The 13,821-nt window shown below is 52.5% G+C and overlaps 2 protein-coding genes across 2 annotated transcripts; both read right to left on the bottom strand.

Moving 5' to 3' along the window:
- Nucleotides 1–412: 412 nt before the first annotated feature.
- On the bottom strand, nucleotides 413–1,329 carry CABS01_15058 (short chain dehydrogenase; the record flags this gene model as incomplete). The annotated part of the gene is made up of 2 exons (XM_060548396.1): nucleotides 413–983; nucleotides 1,112–1,329. The coding sequence occupies 2 exons, from the start codon at nucleotides 1,327–1,329 to the stop codon at nucleotides 413–415; spliced, it is 789 nt and encodes a 262-aa protein (XP_060392223.1).
- A 1,064-nt stretch (nucleotides 1,330–2,393) lies between these two features.
- Nucleotides 2,394–4,720, bottom strand: CABS01_15059 (fungal specific transcription factor domain-containing protein; the record flags this gene model as incomplete). The annotated part of the gene is made up of 4 exons (XM_060548397.1): nucleotides 2,394–3,449; nucleotides 3,523–3,987; nucleotides 4,122–4,421; nucleotides 4,553–4,720. 4 exons carry the CDS (start codon nucleotides 4,718–4,720, stop codon nucleotides 2,394–2,396), a joined length of 1,989 nt encoding a protein of 662 aa, XP_060392224.1.
- Nucleotides 4,721–13,821: the final 9,101 nt, after the last annotated feature.

A 13,821-nucleotide genomic window follows, 5' to 3' on the forward strand; every position in this document is an offset into this window, starting at 1 on the left:
GTCGGGAATCATGTGGGACTGTAACTTATCAGAGCTTTGGAGACAGAAAGATGATCTGGTGGCAAAACGGTGCGAATGGAGAGGCGGCTAGGATTAATGAATGATGTATAGCTCAGACTTGTCTTGCTCTGATTCAGACTTGGGATCTGAATTCAGGGCACATGTAGCTCTAAAGGAACATAACAGACTACTATTGTCTTGGAAAAGATTTCTCCTCCCTTGTGACTAATAGAATGCCAGTTTGATGGGTTTGCTATAAGAGGCTATTTCTGTAGCTGTCTTCAAATCAAGTGAGCTTACATGAAGTGTTTCTAGATTCAAAGTGTTATTAGGATAATTCGAGACTTGTCGATAGAAGATATAGATGAGCATTGTCTCAGATGATAACTCACAGTCACTCAAAGCTCCCGACTCAATCCCCCCTCAACATCACAAGCAATCCATTGAAAGCCTTCTTCCTCTCCTCCTCCCCACAAGCGTAATGCTTTGCCTGCCCAATAATGATATCATCCACCTCACCCTTCTCCAACTCTTCCCATGTCTCGTCAATGAACTGCTCCAGCGGCATACCCACACCAGCACGTCCCGCTGCGACCAGGTCCGCCTGCCGCGTATGCAGCTCGGTCTTGACAGCAGGCGGAACGATCCCAATGACGCGGATGCTCTCGGTGTGAGGCCCGCGATCGGCGAGCTGAGCGCGCAAACTCCAGGTTAGCGATCGAAGTGCGGCTTTGCTGGCGCAGTAGTTTGCGCAGCGGGACATGGGCACGATGGCCAGGCCCGAGGTCACGAGTATGACGGCGGTCGGCGTGGAGAGGAACTCGAAATGGGGGAGGATGTGCGACGTTGCGACGAGCGGGGAGAAATAGTTCAGGTTTAGCTCGTTTTTGGCTGTTTCTAGGAGGGCGGGCGTGAAGTCAAAGGTGTTTTGGACGCCTGCGTTGAGGAAGAGGCAGTCTAGCTTGGGATACTTGGTAGTCATTCTGGGTAGTTGTCAATAATCAGTCGACGTACGACGTTTAGGTGGTGTATTTGAGGACGACTTTCTGAATGAGGCGGGGGAGGAATAGGCCAGGAGTTAGAGCGGATCAAAGTATGCAAACGTACTAACTCTTCGATCCATGATTCCATGCCGTCGATATTAGAGACATCGTAGACTTCGGTGGCAACTTTTGAGCTTCCATGCTTGGAGAGAATTTGCTCCAGGCGATCTGCGCGGCGACCTGCTGCAATAACAAAGACGCCGTTCGCGACCAGACGCTCTGCTAAAGCATAGCCGGTCCCGGACGTGGCGCCAGTGATGAGAGCCGTCTTGTATGGAGAAGGCATCTTTTGGCCTCTGGACTCCTTGAAACTTGCTTTGATTGCGGTGTAAGAACTTATGGAAGACGAAGTGATAAGCCCCAAAAAACGTGTGCAATAATCACCAATACCACATTTGGAACGGCAACTGCAAAACTTCTTATACGGCCTGATATTGGCTCGAAGAACGTAGAAAGGCTTCTCCAGGATACAATTTGGCACAAAATGTCGGAATAAAACATCACAAAACGTCGATGAAGTTGTCAGCATCACCCTCACATATTCACATACGCCCGTTTGAATTCGATGCAAATAGGTAATCGCCAAGCATATGCCGAAAAAGCTGAGCAACGTTTAAGTCAAAATATGAACCCTGTAAGTGCTCCCGAACGTCTGGATCAGCGCTTATTTGTATTAACCCAACGGGCTAGCGTTCCGTAGTTGTGAACTCTAAAACTCTAGTCAGACGGAACATCATCTGAACTTTTGAAATCTAAGGGACTAATTGAAACTTGCAGTCCGTATTCAACGAGATTTCGACCCTAAAGGTCGCCACGTCTTCTTTGGTGGTACCCTTATGGAATGAAACTCGCGTGCACCGGTGGCATCTTTGCCCACGGCCGGAACCCATGGCATTCTACGGATTGGGCCGACCATCTCGGACAATTCACAAAATGTATACCATAATACCAGACGCCGAGCCGCCTCGGAGAACCAAAAGGCTCACAATCAGGACGCCGTGGCATACCCCAGGAAGCTAATTGCCATTTTCCAAGAGACTAGCGCAAAGTCAAGCTCTACGAATACGTACTCCTCACCCAAGCCATGATGTCTCCAGTCTTTGTTCACATATCCGGCACAGCGGTACGGTGGAGCAACTAGATGTCACAGAATCTTAGATGAGGCGCAAACCCTTTTAAGATCATCAGTGGTTGCAGAGTTCGGCCATGATCCATCTAAGACTATTTTCATGAACACACAAGACCTCAATTAATTTCCCTCAACCAGAGCCTCACATCGGAAATGGGCGAGAAAAGTTGCGAAAACGCAATTAGCCCCGGACACCCAGCCCGTGGTATCTGACAACATCATCAGAATAAGCTCAACGCCTCGGCCTTGATCATCATAACCTCATCTCGCAGGCGCGTTACAAAAGGAGGCTCAAGCAGCAGAACTCGATTCCCCAGAAAATGCTCCGCGCGCCGACCCCACGCCACAATCAAAAGATTCGCCAGCGTCATATTCTCCTCATCCTTGAGCTCCCACAAGTCCTCGCGACAAGCATACATCTTTTCAATGACAGCCCACGTCCTCTCCGCCAAGGATCCGGACACCCGGTTCTGAAGCTGCGCGCCCAGATAATAAAACGTCTGAATCTTAAAGTCGAGGTCAACGAGCCACGCAAACTGGCGGCCCGCGAGCCGCCGCTGCTCGAGCAGGATCTCCAGCGCCACCAGGCCGACGTTGAAGAACTTGTCTTCCGGGCCGCGTATCTCCGTGCCCCATTCCGAAGCGGCCTCGAGTGGCGTGATGATAATCTGGACAATGGCGGCGAGTGAGGTGCGGGCGTAGAGTGCCATTGCGTGGAGCGGGTTCGCGGCGGAGTCGGAGAGGAGACGACGCTCGAGGGGCCCCAGCGTCCGGTCGAACTTTTGTAAGGCATCTTGTATGGCGGTGACGAAGGGTGAGTCAAAAGGGTGCGGCGAGGGTATGGCAGCGTGCGCCGAAGCCGGAGCCGGGTTTGAGGCGGCCTGGCCCCAGAGCACCTCATCGACGGACGGGATCTGCATAGCCATGGCGAGTGCTTCTGTTTCGTATGTATGTACACAGTAAGACATCTCTGATGGACCTTCTCGGACACTGGGTGCTTCCTTCATAGAAGGATGTAGGTCTTCGTCGTTGATATTGAGCGGGATGAGCGTGTCCCGGCTGGATGGTAGCACCTTGGCACTAATGCATGAGGCGGCACTCGTTTTGGCCTCGATAAGAACGGTTTGCCACCACAGACGTCGTCTCATTTCTATTTGGAAGGGTGAGAAGCCGAGACGCGTCCCGTCGATATGGAGACCGAGACGGTGAGCTATGTTCATGACGATACCGTTGAGGATCCATGGGTCTACCGTATCTCTCAAAGTTCGTTGGTGTAGCTGCGTTACAATCAGCCACGTGCCATTGGTAGAGACAATCCAAAGCATGATGCTCTTCAGATGAGGTACCCACTGAATAAAATATCAGGCTCCTTATCGTATCTTCGTTGAACCGTTTCAGATAGTTATATCGTGCCATGGCAGCCTTAAAGCCCCTAGACAGAACTGTCGAGGCATCCTTCTTGGACCAGCGTAGCATGTCCCAGTGCTCCTTTGGCGAAAGAGAACCAGATGCTGCGAGGAAGATGGAGAATAAAAGCCCCTGTGTGACGGGCGGGATGGCGTGAAAGTTGGACACTGCATCTGTAATGTTGGCTTGGAATGTCGGAACGTGAAGTATCTTGGTGACAGGATAGACTCTGTCCAAGAACACTCTCCACAAGACGATGATGTTAGGTGGAGATGGGACGCAGTTGTAGGAGAGCCCCGAGGCGGGAGATATGCCTATCGAGGCATGGTGCTGATTGAGGAAGGCGAGAGCAGGTAGCCATGTCGACTGCTCGCTTTCCACCTCAAAAAGGGCACGTATGGTCTGTTCCTATCATGTTGACCCTATGTGAGTATAAACCAAGGCTGATATGGTATGTGTATGCACGAGGAAACGATCACAGCGATGAAATCGTCTTCAGGACCAAGTGCTGTCGAGCCATAGGAAGGAAGATGTTTACTTACATCCTCGCGAGTCGCAGACGCCGTTTTGCTGTCACGGAATTCGACCCCGTTTTTGGTCTGTACGAGCCATCCTGGCGACTGGACTTTAGGTCTATGATAATCGTGATTCTGGTCGTCCGTTGGAGATTCTTGACCGGTCAGGGCGGGTGGCGTTCCATTGGCGAGATAGATTGGCTTCGATCCCATACATTCCTCCAAAAGCGATTCGATGCTCGCAAGTTTGTCGCGTAGCTCATGATGGTTCTTCCTTCTAGGCTTGCGTGGACCCGATGGTGGTGGAGCAAGGCAATGGCGGCCATGCTGCGTGGGAGTTTATGTTAATATAAAGAGGGAAGTGGTGGAGGAGGATGGAAGATGACACGAATGAGATACAAGTAGTAGCAGCAAGAGCTGCGAGGGAAAAGGAGAGTTTTACTAAAGACAACACATACTATGATGCATTCTGAGCAGGGGTACTTTCGGTCGCATTTTAGTTTCCGCTGCCGGCACTCTACACATGCAGGGTCGCGCTTCAGGGGCCTGTCACCCAGGGCCCGCGCAGCCACCTCGTGGCTACCTTGTTGTTGGCTGCCGACAGTCGCCATAGTTGGGTCCTCCATACTTTGTCGGCACACAGCGGAGTCTTGGCGTCGAGTTGCAGGATGTCAAGTGCGGACGGGACGGGACGGTGAGGCGGTCTGGGATGGGAGATGAGCGAATCGGACGATTCTACACAAACTTTACAAAAAAAGAGGGGGATCTGGGGACAAGACGTATGTCGTAGTCAAAAGATTCGTAAATAATAAAAGGGGAAATCTAGGGTTTTCGCACGACGTTCTCTTACGATCGGGTCTCGCAAGGCAGACTCTGGACGGTGGGGCAGGGAGATCTCCCGGGTCCGGAAATCTTTTGGGGTCCGAGGCCCCGCCCCGAACCGGCAGATGAGTGGATTCTCCCAACGCCAAAGTGGGTACTCGTACCCGTACGAGTCTAGGAATGTTCACCACCTGCGTAAGCTCAAGGAACTAACCCTTGAGCAGCTGAGGCTCTTCAGGTGGCGCTTGTTGATTGAAATTCCTTAATTTAGTTCTGTGTTCCATGATTGGATAATGGGTACCTACCTGCGATAGTTACGAATGATGGGATTAGGCATTCACAATCACGACTGCCCTAGCCTCCTATCGGGCAACGCAGTTAAATGACAGCAGCCATGTCACTGTTCGACTGGGGCTGAGCAACTCATTGGCAAATAAAAATCGCTTGCTGACTCAGGGGATCCCGATGCCTGAGAATGCTTGAGAGCCGCATTGGTCACTTTTACTTTGCGTGACAAACCACGTAGGCTTAGTACGAGAAGTGTAATAGGCAACCTGAGAGCGCAAGAATCCAAGTTTCAATAGAAATTTGTATCGCCATAGAGATAGTTGTATTTGCCAACTGAGATGCATGTTGTTGTGGCTTCTTTGTGAACACTCCTGAAACTAGCACAAACAGCTCCAGTCTGAGCCGTGTCATTGTGAAGTCACAATCCTGTATGATGTATCCTGGAGTTGGCATTCCTGTCAAACGGTAGCTGATTCGAACCACTTGATTTGAGGGGTGGCGAAGATTCAATTGGCATTTATTGGCATTCTACGCAGTACCGAATAAAGGATGCCTCAATGGCAGGTCAGTCGGCTTGCTGGATGTTGAGAAAGAGACCGTTGGTAGCCCCTAAGATGGCCTGGACTCGCGGTCGTATTGGAGTCCCATCTCGATACCTGGAGATGCATATCGTCAGTGTGGTCGTATCGAAATAAAAAATCTGACATGGTCAAGTACCCAAAGTCCCCTCCTTCTGAGCCTCTTCGTTCGTTCATCTTTTTCCTACTTCTCTGCATCTCGCTTCCATAGCATGTTCAACTGATAATTAACACTACGTTCAACCATCAACAACCGAGTTTCATCGGTTCACCTGTCTCTATCCATTACATATCCTCATACTCTCCAACACAAACCAAACGAGTTACAATGGTACACAATAATGCCTCACCCCTCCTACTCAACTTAGTACTCCTCCTTCTCAACCTGCCCAATAGAATACACCGCCTACGCCACTACCTGACTCACCTAACTCAACCATCTTCCCCCTCGCCTTCACCCCCCTTCTCGTTCTACCCATCTTCTTGCCTCTCACTTCTCAAGCCCTATCACGCCATAACCACTCTCTCCGAAGTCCCAAGCTACTTTTTCCCGCGCAAAACTCACATCATACCTCGTAGGGCTGCTCCATGAATGCCCTTTATCATACTTTTTCATACTCACCTCCTGACCCCGACCCATCGTTACCGCAGCAATTTCGGTAACACTCAAGTACCTCGCCCTCTGGTATATTTTCCACTGTAGTCTGCTACGAGGCCGTCGCTGTACCCTTAAATCTTGATCCGTTCGGATCTTGAATCGCTAGTGGCTCAGATTACCGGCGCCAGCTCGATGACGATTGATGAGCGGCCGCTACCTGAACCGCGCAACGAGAATCACAGTGAATATCGCTGAGAAGGCTTTTCCGGACGTCGTAGCGTTCCTTGTTATTAACATTGTGATATTATTGCGAGTTTGATGATGACTCGTCGTCCATGTCATGAGAAGCAAGTTCTGCATTCAAGAAGGGAGGCCCATGGCCTCGTCTCCGTGCAGGGCTCCTCCTCTACCGGCTGCTAACGACATCAGGCATGTGGCCCTAATTCGCGATAACGACGACATACCGCTCTCCAGCGCGTGCAGCGACGCCAAAGCACGTGGGACGAGCCTGCGTCCACGTGTAAGCGCTGAGAGTGTTCCACCCACGGGGCCATTATGATCCGCTACGAAACGAAGTTCCAGGTTGCGTTGCTCTCCGCAATGGTTTCGATGCCCGTTCGACGTCTCTGAATCACCCTTTACTTTACTCGCGGAGCAGCATAACCTCAACCGCAACTGCGATATCTAAAGAGATTCTTACGTGTTGAGCTGGAGGTTCCTCAGGTTGGACGCTACAAATAATATCGTTTTGCGACCCGGGCCGTACAGGTGAATTGAATTCAGGCGTCTTCCATTCCCCGTTCTGAAGTGAATAAGCCTAGGAAGAGCAAAGGTGATGATCGCGAAGAGCACAGGGTTTACCAGATGAAAAAGTATAAACTGGTTACAATTCTGGTGGGAAAATGGAGATGGTATACTAGATCTATTCTCTCTCTTTCTCTCTCTCCTCTTCCTCTCAAGACTATTCATTGTATTGCTTGTGCTGAATAATACGAGTCGTGAAGAAAGACCACCTCGAAGAGTTGTTTCAGATAGGTATCCCACATACGGCAGTATAGCGAGACTACTTGTTGTATTTTACTCAGTTGAACCGTATCTAGACATCGGGCCCACGGTTATGAATATCTACACAAGGTACTATCAAATCGATCAAAGCCAAGTATGCTTCTGTTCGCATGGCCCAATGGAAGAACTTCTGATATCATGGCTTTCTGAAAATATTTTGGTGATGCTCATTCCACGGGCACACTCGGAGAGTAATGATGTAGTAATGTCTGTATGAAAAGCTGAATTTCGGGGGCAATGCAATCGTATGAGTTGAGGAGGTTATGTCGGTATCTATTTCTCTATAGTAGGTACTCATGTGCAATGCGCCGACACGAGTCTTGGAATACGTAGACCCACTGCATCGGTAACCTTTGTGCCTATATCCCAGTTCTAGACTCAATCTACTCAGCCGCCCATGTTTCTCGTTCATCTCGCAGTGTCCAATCAAACCGTGCGCGCACGTATGCAGTCGCTGCCCTAAAACCCGTCTTCCACAACGCTGCCGATCAGAGTCACCAATATGCGCGGTTGACAGTTGCCACCATCTCCGTTCGGATGGTGGGGAAGGGGGAATTGGACAGCAAGTAAATGAACTACTGAGAACTGAGATCGCTACCGGGATCTTAGATCTCGGGTCCGAGACGATCGTGTTCTAGGAAGCGGGAGCATAAGGGGTCGTCGCACCGAGCCTCTTCTCAGTCTCTCGCCACCAACGCTTGTTGGACAAGAATCAGGAGAGCGCCACATTTTGTCGTTCGTGGCGGCCGCGCCCGGGACGCCGTGTCTTCCCCACCGAGTAGGTACTTCGGGGGAAGCGTTGCGGCACGGTAGCACCAGGTCCCCCCCCCCCCCCCCCCCCCCCCCCCCCCCCCCCCCCCCCCCCCTTTGCTGTGGAAAAAAAAGAGGGAGGCCCACTTTTTTGTTTCTGGGGGGCGCCCCCCCGGGGGGCGGGTTTTCCCCCCCCCGGGGGGTTCGGGGGGGGGGGGGGCGGCCCGGGGGCCCCCGCCCCCCCCCCCCCCCCCCCAGCAATGTCCGATCTCCCGAGAGTCCTCAGTGGTCAATCAGATACCCGAAGAAAAGAAGATGGGCAGCAAATCTGAGATTAGGTTGGGAAACAAAGCTTCTTCTTAGCGCGCTCCCTGTATCTCTGCAGTGAACCCGAACAAGCGGTCTTCTACACAGTATGCTTTCTCTGCCTCGTTTGTGGGCAGTTACCCAGATGATGGTGGGGGGAAGGCAATGCGACAGCCGACTGAGTTTAGCAACGCCGATCTCAAGATCGGGCTCACTTGCTTGTGTGTGCTGGGCAGCTTTGACCAGGGGAAGGCTATGGGGTCGGCCCTGGCAGCCCATGTGATATGAATACCACTGTTTGCCGGATCTGCAAACTTCCAGTTCGTCTCCTACAAAGAGGGGATCCCGGCCAACAAACGACGTTTGCCATGTTTGTTCTCTGGTGGGGGCCTTTCGGCTAGATGGATGGTTCCAAGAGCATAATCCAAAGCGATTGCAACAGGTGATTGGTCGCGACTTGTCGACGTGAGTGTGCCAGGACAACTAAGCTCCATTCGCGTCGGGAAGAGCCCGCAGTGCAGACAAGCCACAGCAAGGAGAAGTCGTAGTGCCCCGATTGGGCCACGACCGTTGCTTCGCCACTGGGCCAACGGGAAGATTGCCTCGATCCTGGTCCATCTGTGAGATCAAACTTTTGATCTGTCACAAAACTGACGGGTGCCCTTGGTGCCTGTCAAGTTTGCCCCGACCTCAATCTCCAGTATCTCTTCCAATCGAATAGAGGGTGGGGAATGGCGCAAGCAAAGCCGTAAATAGTCTGGTCCAGTAGAGAATGATGAGTAACCTCGTTACTCGCTCCGCATAGGTGAAAACCAGTCGCCTGCAACAGATTAGCTGCCAAGCGCCATGCGAGAGCTCCTCACGTTCTTGCGAGGGACAGACGTTCGCGGAGCAGAAGCACCGGGGCAAGTGAAGGGCCACATGGGCAACAGGGGGGTAAGTCTTGTTGGCACGCGACAGCTCGAGTTCACCGGCAGACAGTACTGTCTGTGTCGCCAGGGGATGGCTTCGCCTCCGGTCCAATGGTCTAGGTCTTGGTGGGTTTACTGCTTTTCGAATTACACTCCCCTCCATGTCGTGCGCGTGGTGCCCGAGGCGAGGGTCTAGGCGGGTAGATCCACATCGATGGTGAATCGAGGCATTGTGAAGGGTATCGAATGAGATTCTGCTAGATCTGCATCAACTGTGAGATGCGGAAAGATGGTGTTGGGAATGGGAATTTGACAGGTTTCCAGGTTTCGCTATGGTTTTGGACCGCGAATTTGATCGAGGATAACATCCCCCCTTTGTTTGTGGCAACTTCCAAGTGGCTGGAATGGGCGATCAAGGTGCGGTCGGGAGATGCGACGGGCGAGAAAGGGGCGGCGACCCTGCACGAAGGGTCCTTGTGTGCTCCCGATCCACGCTAGCGATGCGGCTCGCGACGGTCGGGGACTCAAAGCTTATTCCACAGTCGACTGGTGGCGTTACTGATTGGCTGTGGGTTTCCGGGTAGCGCCGGTGAAGTAGAGGTGTCCAGAAGCCGGTGTCCGGTGCTCAAGACGGAGCTGCCGGTGTGGATCTCTCCGTGCTATGGCCCGTCCTTGTAGTGTTTTCCCCGTCGACGATGCCCGGCGGCGCCGCTTGACGGCCGGCCGACCCCATCCAAAACGACGACTGTCTTACAACTCTGGAAGAATGCTGTGTTTCGCCGTCGGCACTTCGAGGCACAACTGTTGAGGGCCAACTGACGTCATACCGCTGCAAAAAGGTCGAGGACCGGCGAGGGGTTTTTGCAAAGAAGACTAAGGGTTGCATATGGCAATGCGAGTCTGCCTTGATTTCCGTCATAATCGTGGGTCGTGGGATTTGTGTAGGTGGACTTCTATGATCGCCGGACCCTGACTTTCGAGGAAAGAGACGCAGCGGCACCCTGCGCCATGGACAGGCGTGCCTGGCTGACATGCGGAGTCTGTGTCCGAAAATCGATAATGATCTTCGAACAAGGTAGCGAGACCTGCAAATCTGGCCAGACCAGTCGTGAGCGTCGGTGGCGACTTTCAGCAATGGACAGCTGAACAACTACCTAGCTACCTACCAACCATATACTGTGTAAGAGAGAGTCAGGTCAGCAAAGAGTGTCACACAGTGTCGGGCTGTCCTTGTCCTCGAACCACCTCCAGGCTCCGAGGGGGGCGTGAAGCAGTCAGGGGTGACGTGCCCTTGGTGTCAGGGTTGCCCTGCGTGTAGCTCGGGAATGACGGAAGAGGGGAGTGTGTATGGCCAATGAGCAGCCATCAAGTGGAGACGGATGTACTTCCAGCGGCTCTGACTGGTCAGGGCAATTACACCTCCGAACCTGGCCCAACGGGCGACTGGATGTGAATGTGAAATGTGAAGGGTACCCGTACATACTACGGAGTACTGCGAGAGGTATGCACAGTGGGCAGTAGGTTTGGAGGGGTCGGGGGGTGATCCAAGGAAAATGGAAGAAGGAAATAGAACTTGCGGGATTGATAACTGATGATCGTGTCCGACGTCTCTTTTCGGAATGAAGACGGCCTTGTCCACAGCGGTGAGCTGATCCTGATGCGACAGGCCAATAGATTCTTGTTCGAGCATCGAGTTTGCAATTGTGGTTGGCTGATCCAAGACCATGGCCGTATGTGGTTGTAAGTGTGCGAATCTATCCCTATGCTAGACAATACTGCGCCGCAAGGTATGTTGTTAGGCGAAGCCGTTTCCGTTGAAGAACACTGTGAATCGGCGATGAAGAATTGTAAGGGAGGTCATGCATTCGCGCGCCATGATGAAAAAATTGAGCCGAGAATTTTGGATTTGCGTAGTTGGAATTTTGGGAGGGAAACGGTCAGATAATACGGTAAGCTGGCATAGTCGGGCTGGTGCCCGTGGCCACCGACTGCGTCGATGACACAGCAAAAGCGAGATCGCGGCTTCATGATAATGCGGACTCCCCTTGACATGACTGGTCGTCTGGCGGCCCGTGTGCTGCATGAGTATTGGCTGTCGTAGCTCACTCGCGAACTCGTGGAATTCATTTTGACGAATGAGAGCGAGCTTTTGCGATATTCGAATGGATCATGATGGCCCTTCGTTGCTCTACCACAGTATTGTTCCGACTTGTTCGTTGCCCAAGGTGGACGCGGACCGGGATGACGAACAGGCCCTCAATCGCGCTGTCCTTTTGTCCAAAGCGCGAAATATGTTTTGGCCGAAATAACCTTCAATGTTGTATACACATTTGTCTGTGTGGGGGTTTGATGCTTCTATGCCGTTCATCTTCAGTTGGATCGTTCTACTCGGCTCGAGATTCGTGGGGTGGTGGTTGTGGGTGTAGGAAGTCCAGTGTTGTGAATCGCATTTGGACCTCAAGCGCAACGAGACACGCCCAAGGGAGTGGGTGTGGCGTGACGTAAGCAGTGCCTTCTCAATCCGTCTTGGCCTAAAAAAGTGACATGGTGGCTGGGGATGAATGTCACTCGTTGCTGCCTCGGCCACGAGCATGGCATGTCACTCGCTGCGCTGTGCTCGGTCCCAGTTGTAGAAGCTCCATGAAATTTCTGTGGGGGTACCTACTACGTACCAGTAGCCTGTAGGTGCCACGGTGTGCAGCTTTGCACGGATGGCTGCAACCGCTGTCAATAATCTACGGAGTACGGAGTACGTGGAAGGAGAAAAAAGCCTTCACTACCTTATGGATCGCTGGATGCATGCTACCTATCGGAACCATGATGCTGGTGTCACTCTGCAGTTCAAAAGCCACTGAAATGATTAGGAGGACGTAGCTGAGTCTACTCATCCTCTCGTCCTTTTGATTCTAGTCTACAAGAGCGGCTTGGAAGTTGAAAGAACCTAGGTAGGTGGATAGGTAGCCTGTAACGGCCGGGATCTTACCTCACTCTTGCTGTGGTAAAATGCAAGGTAGGGAGGTACCTGCCACCGCCTTCAAACCAAGGGTCTCGACAGGGGGCCAGGCGCGACCAGCGACCTGTCTGGTAATGTACCCGGGCAACGAGGAGAGAACCAAGGTAGAAAGAAGGTTTTTTCCTCCTGTCCCGACTTTATCTGCTCGACCTAATTGTTATGGCTGTCGGCGTTTACATACTGGCGATTGCCACCCAAGTTGACGATGCACATGGAGATCCACGTGACTAGGATGGCGGGCAATGTGTGTTCGGAACAACAAGGTCTTGAAGATGAAGGCTCGGACTAATGCTGAGGAAGGAATGAAGCGCCGGTGGCAGTCTGAATTCTCGAAGGGGGTGCGGAGCCGGAGGACCTTCCCACGCTTCCTTGAGGTGCACCACCATCCAAAGTTGCCCAAAGGCCTAGGTGCGTCCATCGCACTTTCCAGCCCTGCGGTGGCCTGCCACCATTGTCTGGATTGTGTCTGGACTCTGCAGGCAGTGTCGGGGGCCGGCACACACCACAACCACCAACCCACTGAGACGACACCAGTGACCAGCGACCAGGGCAGCAAGAGCAACTGTCCTAAGGTCTCGTTATTGGCACACCCCCTTCACCTCTGCCAAAAAGACGCTGGGAAGCCACACCCCTACTCTACGCGGCAACTAGCGCCCCACTTGCCTCTTCGATTGACTCTGATCCCGAGAACCCTGTCAGGTCCTGGAGATCAGACCAAGCAGCTTGCGAGCTGCTGTGGGTCCATACCTTGTCCGCCCCGCACCATTCAACCAGCGACCCGACCGACGTGAACGTGCCCTCACCCCATACATTTTGGCTCTTATCCCGGCGACAGACATGTTTTTCTTCCTCGAGCCCTGGGCTCTGTATTTGCCATTACCCACAAGTCAGACGCCTGCCCTGCCCTGCGTCGCCAACAAGAGATACTTAGCTGTCCTGCGAAACGAATCGTCTCTTCAAGTTTCTTCCCAACAAGACCGCTGTCCTTCGAGGAACAAAGTCGCGGCCTCGGTGGCAAAAGGTCACGAGAGCGGGCTGCTCCTCTCGAACCACCAACACCAACACCACTTACTCTCTTCAACCCTCACTCAGAGCTGAGCTTCTTAGCTTTCGCGACGCATCGCGAACTGCGCGGCAGAACGACAAACGGGCCGTGGAAACACATTGCTCCTCAGGATTGAAATTAGCTGCAGTCTTACACTGTGCGTGTTTCTCCTCTTAATGTGAGTGCTACCCTCTCACCGTGTCGGCTCCTGACGGAGGTTGTCGTCATACCTTTTTCCCAGCATTCGATCGATCGATCGATGCCTCGACCAATCACAGCCTACCTGCCCACTTGACATATACACTCTTGCACCTACACAATTTCAGGGTCCAACACTTGAGCGGCTATCCA

The sequence above is a fragment of the Colletotrichum abscissum genome, assembly GCF_030869225.1.
Source record: "Colletotrichum abscissum strain IMI 504890 chromosome Unknown Scaffold_61.1, whole genome shotgun sequence".
Classification (NCBI taxonomy): Eukaryota; Fungi; Ascomycota; class Sordariomycetes; order Glomerellales; family Glomerellaceae; genus Colletotrichum; species Colletotrichum abscissum.